This window comes from Bacillus rossius, chromosome 13, assembly GCF_032445375.1.
Source record: "Bacillus rossius redtenbacheri isolate Brsri chromosome 13, Brsri_v3, whole genome shotgun sequence".
NCBI lineage: Eukaryota > Metazoa > Arthropoda > Insecta > Phasmatodea > Bacillidae > Bacillus > Bacillus rossius.
This window is the reverse complement of record NC_086340.1, coordinates 10,374,797-10,392,890: the sequence shown is the minus strand read 5'-3', so window position 1 is coordinate 10,392,890 and position 18,094 is coordinate 10,374,797. Positions and strand designations below refer to the sequence as shown.

The window sequence follows — 18,094 nt, the reverse complement described above, 5'->3', positions numbered from 1 at the left end:
TTATAACTTTAATATATCTCCTATATCAATAACATTATTATTTTTAATCTCAAAATGTTAACATTTATTTAAATGAACTTAAAATGTATTTAGACATACATTAGTACTGTAAATTAATCTAAACAGAGTAATGTCAATTAAAATGGTAGTCAGCAAGCACATTTATAAAACAAATTACTTTGATTAAAATACTCTGTTATGAAAAAAAATGTATTTGACTAGCGCTCTGTTGTACTGGGATTAATTAGAGAGTTACTTCGAGGGGTGTACGTTACAGTGTTTGTCTAGTAGTTTGACTAAAAAAATTTTATCCCAACAGTTTTTTGAAGTTATACTTCTTTGGGCACGTTATGAAAAAATTATGAGAGTGAAATTTTAAGATGCGCATCACTGTAACACAAAATTAACAGGTTGAAGCTGCCCGCTAAACCGCTCAGTAAGTCTCGAAAAAATCTACCAACAAAATAGAAATAGAACCTCTATTAGTCGCGCATGTTGGCACGCTCGTTGCTTCTGATCACTGTTTTCATATTATAATATTTATCCACATGTTTCTAGTTTCTACATTCACAACACGTGTTTTAGTTTCATACAAGTGTGAATTACATATGTGCTAATAAATTATATTCAGTAGTGTTTTAAATTGAATATTTTGATTAATATTAATAACTATTCGTAAATATTAGTAAAAAAAATTGTGCTTATATACTTTTTCAAGTGCTCCAACATAATTGAGGTTAACTATCTGTATGTATTATTTATTGATATAAATTCAAATATTATTTAATAGAATAATACTAAATATTATTAAATTATTAATGTTAAATATTTATTATTTATTTAAAATTTACAAAATAAATAAATAAATTTAATAGAACATTTAATAAAAAAATTGTGATAAAAATTAAAATTGAATATCAAATTTTAATATTTATTATTAAATTGAATAAATAATAAATATTTATAAAAATAAATGAAAATAATTTAACGAATACTTTTTGATAAAATAAAAATGAAAAGTTAATATTAAATTAATAAAATAATAAATATTTAAAAAATGAATAAACTTAAATTTAATTTTTGAATTTAATATTAAATTTATTTATTTTCTTTTAAAATATTAAATAATCAATAACAAATATTTAAAATTAAGTATCTTATAATATTTAGTACAAATTATGTCATATATTTATTATTCTCTAAATTTTATTTATTTAATATTTCAAATTTAAACTGAACTTTATTGACTGTGTTGACTATCCTATTCCAGCCCTTTTATTATTTTATTGTAATTAATTATTTGCATGCAATTAAAAACTATTTTTTTAATGATGTCAAAGAAGTATAACTTCTCGCGCGCGTACATAAGTACACACACCCATTTTTTAAAATTGCTTTATCTATGTTTTTCTGTTACCTATGCAATTGTATGTTATTTAACAGCTAATTAATTCTGTAAATTGATTTTAACGAGAGCAGTGTCTGGATTGAAATGCTAGTCGACAAAACGTACTTCTGTGTTTTGATTAGGCCTAACTTAAGTTATATTGGTGGGAAAAAAGAGGGGGCGGGATATGATTAGTTACTTCAAAAGGAGTGTGTATTATCTACAAAACTGAATGAATTTCAGTAATACATTTTTTTTGCAGTTTATCTGTTATTTTATTAACATTAATGAAACACAAGACAACAAACAACTGTTAACATGAAGCACAATAAAATATTATTAGTCTTTTGTATGATAATTATCAATATCTTTGTTTGATCAAAAGAGAGACAGTTTAAAAATGTTGGATGTGACAGGAAAAACTCCAAGTAAATAAACAAATACTATCTATTATTTATATTTTTAATGTCAATTTTGGTTTGGTATTGGCATCTCTGGATTTTTAGCAAACGCCTAGTAAATAAAAGGGACTGGCTGTCAGTTAAAAAAAAAGAGATCACACAAAGGTGGGTAGCATACAACAAAACAAAAATAAAATAAAAATATTTGCAACTTATAAATGGCTTCACTCCGTTTTTATAGAGTTAAGTTTGGCTTTGACTTGCTGAGGGAAATGGTCTATGTTCTTGTGAGCACACGTAAGGCAGAATGGCTTGCAGTAAAATATGCTGCAGTCCTGACATACGGGGTTCTTGCACAGCGAACAGTCGGAGCCGAGGATTAGGAACTGGTTGCTGTTTGGAGGAGAGAAGGGATCTTTCATCACGTAGCTCTCCGCCACGAGACGTATCTTCTTACAGAACGGGGGCTCCCTCCCCTTGTAACTGTAATGTTCAGACATCCCACACACGGAGCATGCAAACTCTCCTCCGTCATTGAGTTCTTGTTCTGTGTCCTGTTCCATATCTTAGTGGGGGCTTGCTTCCTGAAATCAGGTACGATTTTATAAATGTTCAAATGGTACACTTGCAGTTGCAATCATTAGGCCATACTTATCATTATAACTTCGTTGAATAAGATTGAAAGAGGGTTTCACTTACAGTACCTACTTCCATTAATATAAATTATTGAATTTAGTATGAACACTATTGCTTGAATTTTAGGTTTATTTTAGTTTTCTATGTTCTGCACAAATTTCATTTTTTCATCTGATTTGAAGGGTGAAAAATCATCTAGGAATTAACATATACTGAGTTATAAATACTTATATTTCCATTTTGATCAAGAATATTCTTCTACAATAATTTGAGAGAGTGCTCTGTAAAGATGCTTATATAATTATGATCACAGTACATATGAAAAATTTAATTGTTACACATTAAATATGTTCTGCGAATGTATCAGTAATCCTTTGATTAATGTATATTTGTATATAGTTTTCTTATTTAATTGGAAACAGTAACACATTGCCTTATATTTGCACAATGAATGCATAAGAGATCAGTTCTGTGGTGCTTTTGCTAGTAAATGGAGTGGCAAGGCATCAATATTCCTGCGTAGTTGTATTCTCTACTCCCAGGCACTGCATCACTTAAACACACAAGTTACTCTTCACCCGGTAACCGTTTACAAATTTGAAAGTCTGGCTCCTGTCAGCTAAAAGCCCGAGCCAGGTATCTAAGCTTGCATCAGTGCCTTGTGAACAATTAATGTATATGAGGTTTACTGTGTCTTTTATTACTTAATTCTGTGTCTTACTGTACAGCAAAAATGTTAAGACAGCAATTTGTAATTACATTGCAGATTTTATTGTAACTTTTAAACATATAAATGAAAAGTAACAAACAATATACTCATAACAATCTTGACTAAAATATATGTTTACAAGTTTTACATGATCTTATGATAGGTTAAATATACAATCAGTCATGGCTTATAATTACATACAATTTACCCATTAGTAAGCACATTTCAACTAACAGCTAACCTTATCATACACCACAGTTCACAAACTTAATATTCTGGTCATATATATTAGGAACATCACAACTACATTTCGAAACTAGTGTTACATAGATACAATTATATAAATACAATATTTACTGTTATAAATCAAATTTAAATTCTCTAAACTTTGTGTAATTATGTTCTAACATACAGACCTCCATACAAAAAGAAACATATATTAACCATATATTACCATTCATATATAGGTATACACACAGCCTCCGTATGTTTGTGCTAGCAAAAATTGAAAAGTAGTCGATCAGTTGACTTGAAATTTTGACACTACATTTTATTCAATACACAAGTGTTTTTAAAGTACAATTTTCAAAATAAAAAATGGAAATTTTTTGAGAAGTCCATTTTCAAAGTAAGAAACATGAATTTTGATATTATGATGTTTGGTTATAAATAAACTTATACAGGTCCAAGCATTTTTGGAAGAAGAAAAAAATTAACTTTTTTAATAGAATAATAGAATATATATGGTTTATTCACATTCTGCTAATATGTAGTTTTGAACCGAATTATTTCTTGAAGGTGTAGCGAGAAAGGAGATTATAATCTTCATGGAATGAATATATTCTCCCTCCTTGGATTGTGCATACAAAAAAAAACTCACCACTGTCTGTTTTTGCTTGCCATAGTACACGTTTTACGAGTTGAAGAAAAAAGTTGTTTTTGTTCATATTGATGTGTATAATAAATCGTTGTAAGTGATTTGATTATATGAGAAGTGCTTCGATTATCTGTTTTGAAAAATAAATAAATAAATAAACTGATACAGAATGTTATATTCGATTCATTCATTGGTTTCTTTTTTTTAATCATCGCCACAACAACAAGAACAATTACATAAACCAGTGCAGTAGTAAATTTAACAACAAAAGCAGGGTGTTAAATTGTATTATGTGTTTTCTTGGGGAATTTATGTTTGCTAGAATACTTTGATTTACTTTCCTATTCATTTCATATCAGACTGAGCCACAGCAAAGCGTGGCCGGATTGAGCTAATAGCAAATATAAATTAACTGCTTCAAAGTACTTGGGGTACCGAAAAAACTGCTGTCTGTGCATATTTTAGTGCTAGCAGAGAGTGAGTACATAATCGCTGTTTATTGCTGTTAACAATATATTATTTCGGAAAAGATACACAATGGAAAAATTCTAGGACAAGACTTCTACAGATTTGTAATGTAACTTCACTAAATTTTTTCATTTCTAAGAAGAGTAGCACACAATGATGTATCCTTCACTGCCACAGAAACACACCCGATGTGCTTCTCGTTTTTTAACAATGTGTCTAGCGTCTTTAACTCTTTTCTACTAGGTAATTAATATTTACCATCAGGTTAGGTTATGTACTTCCATCAAAAATCTGTAAAATAAAATTAACGGTTTGATAAGATAGGTTAGCTAAATTTAAAATGGGTACTTCCTGATCAACTGTTAACAATAGTTTACAATATTTTTAATGTTGCTATCCACACCTAACCAAAATTATTGCATAATGCCAACTATTCAATTAAATTAAATAAATAACAATAATAAGAATAACCATAAATTTAGATTTACATGTTTTAATTATTTTATTACAATTGTACAGCAAGTCACTAGTCAAGACAATTTCCCTCTAACAATGAATCCCGGTCATTTTAAAATATGTAGCTATGTATAATATAACATATGAATGGTTTCAATTTAACTTATTGGTTGGTACCAGGCAGTAAGCAATTGAATCTACAATTTCTTTCCTAATAGATGAGTAGCTAAAGAAGCATTAGTTCATCCTCAGTACTGTATTATAAGCAATTATATGTGATAATTTTTTAGTGTTCTGTAGACTAAACACTTTTTAGACTTATAATATTGTAATTGACTTCAACTTCTACATTTTTGTTACATTAGGTTCTACATTACAGGTCAAAATTTGCTTCTTCGCTGTTCCACCTTTGTATTAGCCTAAAGTTATTTGGTATCAAAGAAAACCTTTTTGAAAAAAATTTATTTCATACTAAATTCAAATTTATCATAAAAATGTGCATTAAACCTAACCCAGTTTGCAACATAACATACCTGGAATATGAATGCTCATTCAAACCAAAATAGCCAGCCAGTCTTAAAACAACATGTCTTTAATTTGTAATATCTTACCTTTTATAATGCAGTCATTGAAACCAAACAACTCCTTTTAAACCTTAAAAAACTTAGATCAATATTATTTTGTGACTGAAATTCGATCTTTGGGTAAACTTTTTGGCCACCAAATTGGTTTGTAAGTGTGACCTGTTCCATCGGAAATTTTGAAAGTCTGACATTCTAGCGCTTCCTCAATTCTAAGTAATCCCAATCCCGAATCTTTCTCTGCAGCTCTCAATTTTCCAATAACTTTCTGGGATGACATGTCTAATATTGGCATATCTGAAACGAATCCATCTTTTGGAATCAGGTCAAATATTAGAGGCATAATACGTTTCCTAACTATGCCAGTGTGATGGGTTCTCGCTGTAACTTCTTGCCCAATGTAACATCCCTTATGAAAACTAACACCATGGAGGTAATCACAATTGATTTCCAGGGGGAAACATTTTTCAGGTGGTAATTCATCTATTCCTTCTGGAACGCCTAACCTGTAACGTAATGTACGATAATTAAAGCAGCTGTTTTCCATTATCTTGTTTTCCTGGGAATTGATATCCTCTAAATTAACCTCTGCAGGAGTAACGATACGCATGCCAAGATCTGGTAATCTAGGATCTTTACTTGCAATTACATTGGACTGTGAAAAATGTTTCTTTACTGTTTCTGTTAAGGTTACTTCAGATACACTCTTCTGATTATTTAATTCGAAATGAGTATTATAAATGACCCACACTTTAAATTCATTTTCCATGCTGACAATATCAATCTTCTTGCGAACTCTAAAAAGTTTTAAATGTTTCTGAAGTGAATGCATAAAGTTAGCATCACATTCAAGAAAGTACACATTGTCTTCTCCTTTATAGATGATGGTGTCACACAAAACCCGCCCTTTTATGTTCAGGAACATAGCATACATGCTAAGAGCACCCTCATCAAAATGTCTCATGTCATTTGTAATCAAACCTTGCAGGAATCCTGAAACTTCTGGTCCAGAAACCCGCAAAATACCGCGGTTGCGAAGGCACTCTACAGCTGTAGTTTCGATACTTCCTGCTGAAGTGATTAACTTTCTAGCACCATGTGTGCTGATACTGCGTAATTTACAACTACCACACAACCTAAGCCACGTCGCAACACTCATTGTGCTGGTCTTAACGAAAATGTTAAGTACAACTATATCTACGCGGACAATAAAAATATATTTGTTGACAATTACCTCAAAGTCAAAATATTGTATCGATGGAAAACGTACCTGTTATAACTATGTTCAATCACCCATACGACTCAACTCGTAGCCTAAAAGCAGTAGATTACTTAACCAACAAAACCAAACCCAGGAAAAGAACATTCCATTCTAAATGTTTCCGACAATACGTAGAACTTCTGTACGTAATCATCTTCAACACTTTTCATTTTGAGTACCATAAATTAATAACAACTACTCATTTCAAGGTGGATAATCTTTGATTTTGAATGAGTCCCAGCACCAAAGATACAGAAAGTATAGATCTAAACTACAATGGTGAAAGTGTTACACGCAATTGCAGCGCTCAATGGGCCTAAAAAAAATATTTCAAATATGGAGGCTAAATAATGACAGGCAACGAAAACGCACTCGCTCAACATGGTAATTTAAATGCCAAAGGTAATTTTAATATTTCTTGATTAATAGGCATGTAAAATACAGAAAAAAATTCATTGATTTAGGTGAACGCTCCATGTCAAGTATATAATTTTTGCTTTCGTATAAATGTACAGAGCCAAAGGATACACATTCAAAAAGTCGTTGAATTTTTAGCTGTTAAGAAACGATAATATAAACCTAATTTAATGGTGGGTGCGTAATTTTATTTCCTAAGTAGATAACAAAGATGCTTTACGTTGAAACAATTAGAGACAACTTTTTTTTTGATGTTGCATTTTACAAATGGAAAAGGAGGGTAATGAGCACATCAGATTCCCTGATCTTGACGTCTCACCACCTTGGCCCTTGATTTAAGCATTTGTTCCCGCCCTGTCTACATCGTCTGCCGCTCACCACTGCCATTTCCAACACCCACTACTATCCAGTGTTTCTTTCCACAAATATTATTTCCTACCATAAGTCATCGATACAAGTATTTATCATATATTTTTTACAGCCATTGTGGCGTCACTGTTCTTAGGATCGTGTAGTCGGGTTCGTAATAGTATAGAATGATATAGGAATAGGACGAATAAGATGATGATGTAGTCAGGCCCTAATTTGTAAAAGTGGAAGGAGAAACTAATAACCAGCACATAAACTACGAGAGAGATGGTTCAAGGAGTGGTGTTTCTAATGTGGCGAAGGGCTTTTGTGTTACAGACTTGCGCAAAAATAACACGAATACAGGTTGTAGGCCACCGGGAACGCCCCGGTGCTTTCTACAAGGAAAACCAGGTTGTAGATCACCAGGCTCGTCTTTAATCACAACACACGACATGGTGGACTGATACCTTGTTTGATAGAATGGCACAGTACAAAAAGAATGTGCTTCGTCGATGCCCAAAATAACTAACTAAACCTAACAAAAACTTAATTTATACACACTTTTAACAGTTGCTGCCTATCTACCTTGCCAAGATGGTGAGGTGGTAGGTTAGACCCTGACTAGCAAATCGCATGGAGACCCTATGCCCGCAGTTGTGACATTGCCATGTGGCTACAAGGCAGTGACAGAGGCACAGATAAAAATACCCCAGGGTGTTAACCCCCCAGGATGCTATGCTACTAAAGGCACAACTAAAGAGGATTCTTGGTGAAATGTAGATTTATTGCGCAGCAAACTCATACATGCTGCTCGAAGTCGTGACCTATCCCGGTCCTCGAGCGCAGGCTCGTTGTTAGGGGTCTGTGTGGCAGCTTAGCCGGATTTTTCTGATTTGAAGTGGTGATGATTCGAAACAGGTATGGCTGAGCCACATATTTTCGGGTCCACTGAGAGGGGCCGGACGCTACCACTCACAGAGTCGATGGTACACCTGGCATATATAGGCATATGTTTTATAAACAAATTAAACTCACTCGAGGATTACACACCTCATGATTGGGGCTGACATAATATGAAGTTATACATCGACATGAAACACTTTCCTAACATGATAGCCATGCATCACGTAGTTCAGGGCTGATGTGGTCATGGAACAAATTACACTTACACAATAGTCACATATCATGCATTTGAGAATTGACATGGTACGACATTATGTGTAGTCATGAAACAAATTATCCACACACAAAAGTTACGCATTGTGCTCTTGTCCACGGAATGTGCCCACATGCTACTAACCCTAACAAATCTGGAAAGGAATAACTAGAAGCAGGAGGCTATTGGGTTCAAAATAAACCATGTGAATCGCACAAAGAGAAAAAGGCCCAGAATGTCCGTGGGCTTAACAGAACGTAATGGTGCATGGACTTTGCGGCACTGTGTGCTAGTTCCACCAACAAAAGATGACTAACTGGCCACTCCTAATGGACGCAGCCACCAACAGTCCCTTACCACAAAAAATACTTGTGCAAATGCAGTGTGTGCGAGGACAGGAATTTTGAGCAGGTAAAAAATTCTTAAAGATTATGCCTTAAGTGTCAATTTGATGCACCCCTGCCTGTTCCCCGGCAGAAGTGGGAGTCATGGGTTCGAATTCAGTGCGCAGACTTACTACAGTCCTGGAATAAAAGTTGTCGAGAGTGTTTGCAATTTTAGACCATACACGGCCCAGTTAAGGCTAAGTCTAAAGTACTGCGGTTGTGCCATGACGACTGAGGGGAACCATTCAGTGTGACCTTTCAACTACAATGTTACACTGTACAACTGAGAAACACGTTATGACGCAAAATGATTTACGTTAAGCAGCTGAAGTTCCTCATCAAGCCGGAAGAAGGCCAGCCGCGGAGTGAAGAGTAAAGGTTTACGAACACATGCTATTGTAGTTATTATCGGTGAAGGTATCGAGAGAAATGCTCTGCAGTGCACAAAGAAATAGCGGCCTCAACGTCGGGTGGTAAATGACTGCCTGCCCCTAGCAATGCCGGGCTGCACTGGGCTTCTGTTCGCGGACGAAGTGTGCACAAAACAAAAAGACGTTTCAGGCTAGTTACTTAGAATTGATCCCACTGAAAACAATATTAATTTAATTTAAGAAAGAAATTTGATTTTATGAAATGTCTTACAATAATGTGGTTTATTAAATACATTTTAGTTATGGCAGATGGTATATAACACCATGGTAGAGAAGCACACTCACTGACATCTTTCAATAGCCACATGAATTTTTAAACATTTAAGTCATATTCTGCTAATATGTAGTTTAGAACCTAATTACCTCTGGATGGTATAGCAAGAAATGAGATTATAATCTTCACGGAATGAATACATTCTGCATGGATTATGTACACACAAACACGACAACCATCTTAGTTTTCGCTTGCCTCCATTAAAGCTCTAGGCTATTGATGGGCATGATACAAACTAAAATAAATAAATTTAGTTAATGATAATCAAGAGAAATTTAATCATGACTTAACTCTAGAAATTCTGAACATGCGTACATTGCAGTTCAGAAGAAAAGCCACAGATACTGTTTTTTTTTCTATAAATTGCTTAGCTGATGTTTATCCCAGCACTTATTTTGTATATGTTATAGATGTTTATATCCTGAGATTCCATTGCATGAAGTTTAAACATTGCAATTCCACATGCTAAACTTTGAAAGTTAACACAACTAGAAAATATATTTCACTATTGAGCTATGATGCACATGTTTAGGCGCAAATTAGTACGTGCACTGTAAACTATCCTCTTAATGTGTATAATGACTGCTATTCTATTGCATGTTGACCGCTGTCATATTCAATAAAATATGTGTGGATGTTAGATGCAGAAATTCCCCATTTCTTATTTACATCATTTTCACAAGAATTAACGTCCCTGATTTTGAGGAACATTTTGTGCAGTGATGATAATCAAATTCTGTGGCTGCGAGAGATTCCTAATAACAGAATTAGGAAAAACTACTTTACTGCATTTTGTTTAGTTGTTATACAGTTTTAAGTTTAAAAGCGCTGTTTGAAGGAGTCCTGATTCCAGGATTAGTACCCGGTACTCTGCAGGCTCTTCACAATACCCTGACGCAACGTCAGTGATGAGTGGAGATAGAACTCATTAGCCAATCACATTGCAAACTTCCAGTGGCATCAGAAGATTTACTGCAGATTCATCGCCACCAACCATTTACATTACACTAAATCAATTATGACGTTAATAATAATAATAATAATAATATTTGTAGTACCCCAACATTTCTGAGTTTTATAAATCGTACACACACAATTTATTATTAAAACTTTGCGGAAGTCTTAATTTTCATGATAGTTGTAGTGTTCAAGTCGACAAAATTCTTGTGAGAATATACCCTAGCCCTCCAATGCCAAAAGCAAAAATTTAAATTACAAAAAAAAATAATTAAAAATTAAATGTGCATCATAGCCAGAAAGCATTACAGGTGAATAACAGGTATGAAATATTACATGATTTGAATGGTACACTTTAACAGCCTAGAGGCATGCAACTCATTTAGCTGTTGAAAGGAAACGATGTAAATAAAGAAGTTTTCTGGAATTCTGATGCTAATGGCAATCTGCTATTTTTATTACGTACGTTTAGAGACAAAAAAAACGAAAATTAGTGCGGCTGAGGGTAAAGTGTAAACAAATGGAGTGTAAAACAATCAAGGTTCTTTTTCTGTAAACTTTAGAGCATTTTAAATGACAAAAAAACACTCTCAATTGCATGTTCTTTATTTTGAGAACAAGCTATATAAACCATAACAAACTGGACCAAGTTATGTTCAAAGCTGTTGTGAACAGATGTTTTTGATTCACATATCTTTACAATACAGTGATAAAAATTTTCATTCTCTTTTGTGTTACGAGTTCAGCTTCAATCAGTATTACTGAAACAACAAAAACAACTTTAATTTTCACTTTTCTGATAAAATGTACAATCTATTTACCTACACATAAACAACTCAATAATCACAAAACTTAAGACATTTTCAGTGTCTTTTTGGAATCATTCCACACACATACAACATAAAATGTTTACGCAGCAGGAAAATAAACAGACTTAACACTGGGCTTACCACGTGTCATGCATACCACATACCACATACGTGACCTTTGCAATCAAGAAATCTCAAAGCTAGATGTGCTGGCATGTACATTAGCTGAAGAAAATCAATGTGCAGCATGTCTACAAAATTACCAAGCACTCACATAGCAGCCACATGATAAACATTCCAGTTTTAAAAATGTTTTACTTTACAGCACACCACAGTAGGTTCAGCAGATTTTCTTTCTTCGGTAGCATCACACTTTTAACTTCACAACAAATATATCTCATGACAATACAGATTTTTAATCTGCTTTGACACACTTGTACACAGCAACGCAGTTTGTTTCTATGCACCACACTCGCAAGGTCTACAATGATAACCAACAGTTCATTTGTAGCAACTTAAAAACAATTTCCGATCTGATGAGATACAAAAATAATAAATGCTGACGACGTATAGAGACGTAACATAACGAGCAATGGAAGAGTCATTATCTCATGTTCTAGTGGCAACTCTACCGCCACTGGGGTGAGCAGGAGTCACTACGAAGTCATCATGTCATTAACAGACGCGGTCATGTTCGGGCCCTTCAAGGAGTCATTTATATCTCTCCTGAACATTGACAAGTTCTGGGTAAACCTGCAAGCAAACATAACCACAAAGTATTTGATAATGTACAAATTAAGCCAATTGTAATAGCAACCAAATTGATTAGAACAGCCAACCTGTCACGGTTCTTTGTGAGAAGGTTTCTTTCAATGCCATCCATTAGATTCTCAAACCATTGAGCCATAGCAGCTTGTTTATCCGGTGGCTGACTTCGAATTATATTCTCTCGCAGTTGATTGAAGTACTAAAACACAAAAATTTACAATGCATGACAATTTAAGCTACAAGTTTCATCTTACATTGTATAACGTACACAATTTCTTTAATGTGTACTTAAGACAAGTATAAGTTTTTTTTCTCTATATTTTCTCAAGACTGAACATCTGAAACCAATAAATTAATTAATTATGGCCTCATGCCTCATTGATATCAGGGCCTTTAGAAATGACGAGGGTTAAGAGAGGAGTATGAACCACTAACGAAACTATGACTAGGGGGACTCGGAGAAAAACCACCAACTCACGGAAACATCCGCCATATTTCCCCACGTACAAAAAATTCGGGTTCGATAGGATCAAACCAGGAAGGTCTCAGAAGTAGGAAAGTGATCTGACCACTCAATCACAATGACACACAATTGAAACAATACATATAAGAACATATTAATGAGCAAAGTAATCATAATATAACTAGTAACTGTTGCACTTAATAAACTCAATGAGGTACAAAGAGATGCTGCGTAGCAACAGTAAAAATTAATACTGAAAGGACAATTAATCTTGGAATTTTTCTAATTAGTTATACTACCTACAGTTTTCAGTATATTGCAATTTTTATTATTTCTTCGGTTGATTCACAAACCAAAAGACATAGGATTTTCAAATCAAATCCCACATTCATGGCCTATAGTAGTATCTTATATTATCTGCAGTCACCCATTTGACATTATCTCCTGGTGCTTACATGCTGAATTGAGTGAGTTTATTATAAGTAATCTGACTAAAAGAAAGTTAAATATATATGTAAAATATTAATACATTTCATCAAGAACTCAAGAAAAAATTGTTAAAAGTATACAAGGAGGATTATCCCCTTTAAGAATAAATGATGACAAGGTGACACCTGACACATTTAAAATTTTAAGGGAAATAATATGAGAAAAGTAAGTACATACACTAAATACCTAGAGACAAGATTTTATAGTTTTATTTTTAGTCCAAATTCATTTTTAAAACAGAAGATTTCAGTATTCAAAATTCTGTTAAATGGTGAAACGTTGACATGCTGCATTGTTGCGATAAAATAATTTGTAATTATTTGCAGTTAGTCTAAAAAAAGATACGTTCAGATAAATAAAATTAAATCGGTGAGTATTTGTGGTTTAAAAGTTCAATACATAATTCATTAAGAGATGCACAATAATAAAAAAATAATAATTTTTTCCGATGTATGCACATTCATTCAAATTTTGTATGGAAATAAATGACATTCCATAAATTTAAAACATTAAAAGATAACTTTCTTTGTGATTTGAACAAAGTTTTGGTTAAACACTGCTTAGTTTCAAGATTTAACTCGCACTTTAGTAACACATAGCGTAATTACAAGAATTTGGGTTTAACAGCAGTTAACCACGTAATCTTGACCATAAAAATAACCAGCAAATAAAGATATGTTCGTACAACCACGAGGAATGGGTATAAAGCAGCGTCACGCACCGAAGTGAAAGTTCTGTTTCCTGTAATCAACCTGCTCGTCAATAATGCATGAAATTTTGCATCCCGCATCTAAGTGCCCAGGGTTTTCCCCTGTGTCTATGCAGGTTTCACGTGGGGCCCAACTTATCTAGTTTTAAATCTAGAATAGTCAGTGAGGGGAGTTAGTCATGGCACCAATCGATGCCATGGCTGGCCAATCCCCCTCTCTAGTACATGATGCATGCTACCTCTCCTGCATGGCTTAACACCTGCATGATTAGAGCGTATAAGCTTCGACCTGAGACGCACTTAAAGTCTATCCCTAACCCAGACCTCTCCCAAATACACTTAGTTTTAATTTAGGTTAGGGACCGTCCATTAATCACGTGAGGCTCAAGGGGGAGGGGGGGGGGGGGGGTAAGAGAGATATCACGTGTATTTATTTTTTCGCACGATTTCTACTAAACCGAAAAGCGACGCGTGACCTTGACTCGCCGTAGCCAGGCAACATGAACCACCCGGCTCGGCTTGCCAGTCGCCAGTAAGACTGTGATTTTGGCGCCGAATACATGCGTAAATCACATACAAGCCTTTCCTTTATTATTTTTATGCCAGCGAGAATAAACCTGCAACCTTAATGTGTGTCTGGACATTTTTATCACTGTGCTTAATTTTAACACACTAGGAAGAAAATAATATTATAATTTAATAATATAATTTTTGAAAAATATGTTGTACCGAAAAAAAATACACGTGATTAATTGAGGGGGGGGGGGGGGGGAGGTGTAGTAGTCTGAAACCTCACCACAAATCACTAGGGGGTAGGGGGGGTTAAAAATTTGCTAAAAAAAACATCACGTGATTAATGGACGACCCCTTAGGGAAAAAAAAAAAAGAAAAAAAATTGAAGTGAAAGGACGGACCGATCCAACCTGGCTACTGCGATTCCGGACACCACGAAGCGCAGGGCGTCGGGACGGTACTCACCTCCTCATTCAGCAGGATGAGGCCTAGCAGGGGCCTGGACATGGACCACTGGTTTCGACAATCCTCGAACATTATCACATTTAGCACAGTGCTGAGAATCTGCTGCAGAATTTCAGGGTGCAGTTCCAGCACCTGCAGAAACATATCACTCTGTACAGGAACTCCACGCCGGGACTTCTTGCCTGCAATTACAGAATTACAGACCCGCCGGGGTGATGAGACTGGTCGCGTCGAATCGTGCAGCAAACAGAACACTACCCACAGTCTGACTTTCCAACGCACATTCACCACTGGTAAGTAGGGACCGGAAAAATTTGCGGGTTCAGTGACCTGTGGGATGAACTCCATAGTTCTACGTACACTCGGTCAAATGCCACCCACTCATTGGCTGCTGTCTTGTGAGACGTCCCAATGTAGCAGCCTGTGATTCGATAAAGCTTTGGTTGGGTGTTTCTCATTGGCCCAGAGTCATCCAGGTTAGTTGTGAGCCAATAGCAGAGGCAGCACTGAGGTATAACTATTTGTATTTTAGCCTATCGCGAAATGAATTCGCAAATTTTTCTGGTCTCTACTGATAAGTTACAAGTAAAAAAAAAATTACATTAAAAGAAATTAAAATAAACCAAAGAACAAAAAACGAACGACACACACCCAGGAACAAACAGTGAACAGTCAGAGCCATTGGGAACTACTCAAACAGAGAAAGTTGTATGTACATGAATGATTGAATTATTATTAATCTCATTGAAACTAAAAACAAAAAAAAAAGATCTGTGGCAATCATGTTAACAATCTTTAAGAGTACATTTAGGTATATTTAGAATTTTTCAGAGATGGAAAAGTCTGCAGAGTTCAGTATACCTTTGAGTCAAGTCAAGTCGAGTCTTGACTCAATTACTTACTAGTCAAGTAAAGCAGTCACAAGTTTCTTTTCTAAGATGTGGAATATTAAAATGGGTTATACTACTAATTATTCAAACAAATAATGCATGTAGAAACTTACTTGTAGGTTAGATTATATTTTGGTAAATATAGAAAGTAGTTAATCACTAGTACTATATTTTTTGCCTATATTAAGTACCGGTATTGGTTTTTTCTGCAGAAAAGTAGCTTCTCGGAAAGAAGGAAAATAATAACCTAACTGAAAAGTTGGTTAGGTTAGATCAAATGCATTAATTACTAACAACAGAGATTTTTATGGTTTCCTTTTTAAGCTAATTTTATTTTTAAACCAGGAGGTTTCTGCATACATATTTAAATTTTATTTTTTAAGAATTCTGCTTATTCATAAACAGTGTGTCCAGAAAATGTGCGAACAATTTTCCCTGCCTTTCCATGAACATATAAATTTTTTGACAAATTTTTAAAAAATTATTTACCTCCATCATCCCTACAGCGGTACTATTTCAAACAGACTCTTGCATACACCATTTTATAGTAAGTATGACTATTCACTAACACACTATCAGAATTTTTCTTTTCTTTTCAAAATTTGGGTGTTAGCACAGCAAGACTATGACATTTCCCATCAAATTGCTATCAATGAGGTAATTCCATGAAATTTTCAGATTTTAAAGTAAATTCCATGAAATTCCTGATTTTCCAGAATGTGGACACACTGCAATATAGCATATTATTAAACCAATGCACAGGAGCATAAAAAATTAACATCTTGCTAATAGATGCTTTTTTTTCCTACTTTACATCTTAAATGCTATTTTTTCCTAATTTACACCTTAAATGCTATTTTTTCTTCTTCAAATTTTACAGCTAATTACGTAATTAGTTTTACAATGTCATTCATCTGTAAAAATATCCTTTATAAAATTACACATAACTGCTACACATTTTTTGTCAGTTTTCAAAATTGTTGAAAAAAAAATATGTGTTTTGTTACACTTAGGAAGACACAACCAAGTCTTGTAGACTTTCAGTGACCTGACTCACATTATATGTACATACTTTGCAGTGAATCTAGGACACGTGCCCACACATAATTAAATTAGTATTTAATTTGTATGTCACTTAAGATTTATCACCACTTCAGTTAATACACAAACACATCACGTCCATCACATTAGGTACTGCCAATTTTCTCATCTCGTAGACGAAGGGGGTAAGGTTGGCCAATAAGATGAAAACAAAACAGGCTGCACTTTTGCATTTTCCTTTAGCATGAGAGTGAAGCAGACCAGAGAAGTACTTCACGTGCTTGGCATTTCCCCAAATGTTAAATGCTTCATGAATTAAACCTGCGACTTAATGTTTGGAAGTGTATGGCACCAATTTAAAAAAAAATTAAAATAAGCATTTAATCTAGACGACATGAATTTTTTTTTTATTTTTTGTGCAAAACTAAAATAGAGGGTTATTTGTAGGTACATATTTGTATATATACATAGTTTACTAACATTTAAAATATAAATATTAAATTTAAAATAAGTTGCATTAAAAATGGTATTTTAACAATAATACACACAATTTTTTTCAGTCCCTACCAATTCAACACTTAAATATGACACTAATTTCACCAGAAGAGTTACATTTTGACTGATAGATGATGCACATTCAAAATATAATGTTTTTAATAAGCACATCCGACTACTCTGAACAAGGAAAATAAATTGACAAGTATTTGTGTGTTTGGAAAATGAACCAACACTGTAATGTAAAAAGAAAAACCTGTTACTAAAACAAGTGCAAGAAAGAAAAACGTATAACATTTTGCCAAATAAATTAAATTAATTCCATTCGTGAAGTTAATAGAATACGTTTTTGTGATTTGATTAATTTTAATTCAAATTCTGGTTAATATCATTATTATAGTTGCATTGTATTAACTTGCATTTCAGTGTTATATTAGTACTAACATGTTTTACAGTGTTATTTAGGTTTTATTGTAACTCACCATATAATCTGGTCCCTATCAATTACTTATTACTTAAGTATTAAATATGTATTATCAGTGTCTTTGACCAAACCTAAAATACCTTACACTTATGTTTATATTTGTTTAACTTCCTGGAATATATAATTTTTTCAGAATTTAAATAACCAAAATTAACATTTTTTTAACACCACTTAATGTGCATGTTGAAAATCTGCACTTTAACTATAAAATTACCAAAAA

The 18,094-nt window shown here is 33.7% G+C and overlaps 2 protein-coding genes and 1 long non-coding RNA gene across 10 annotated transcripts in view; all 3 read right to left on the bottom strand.

Moving 5' to 3' along the window:
• Positions 1 to 1,637: 1,637 nt before the first annotated feature.
• Positions 1,638 to 7,043, bottom strand: LOC134538230 (uncharacterized). The gene is made up of 2 exons (XR_010076108.1): positions 6,786 to 7,043; positions 1,638 to 2,372 (listed from the first exon to the last, which is right to left on the bottom strand). It is a non-coding gene; the product is annotated as an uncharacterized LOC134538230 (long non-coding RNA).
• Positions 5,558 to 6,791, bottom strand: LOC134538229 (putative transferase CAF17 homolog, mitochondrial). Its single transcript, XM_063379368.1, has one exon. The coding sequence runs from the start codon at positions 6,672 to 6,674 to the stop codon at positions 5,610 to 5,612; it is 1,065 nt and encodes a 354-aa protein (XP_063235438.1). The 5' UTR covers positions 6,675 to 6,791; the 3' UTR covers positions 5,558 to 5,609.
• A 4,293-nt stretch (positions 7,044 to 11,336) lies between the features above and the next one.
• Positions 11,337 to 18,094, bottom strand: part of LOC134538224 (exportin-7) — a 51,391-nt gene continuing 44,633 nt past the window's right edge. For 4 of the 8 annotated variants that reach the window (XM_063379350.1, XM_063379352.1, XM_063379353.1 and 1 more), the window contains exons 21-23: positions 14,965 to 15,146; positions 12,397 to 12,524; positions 11,337 to 12,310 (exon numbers count right to left, since the gene is read on the bottom strand). In XM_063379350.1, the coding sequence (XP_063235420.1) occupies positions 12,214 to 12,310; positions 12,397 to 12,524; positions 14,965 to 15,146 (407 nt within the window). In that variant the 3' untranslated portion in view covers positions 11,337 to 12,213. Of the gene's footprint in view, positions 12,525 to 14,964; positions 15,147 to 18,094 lie in introns of all 8 variants that reach the window. The other 4 variants (XM_063379347.1, XM_063379348.1, XM_063379349.1 and 1 more) reach the window with 1 other exon arrangement.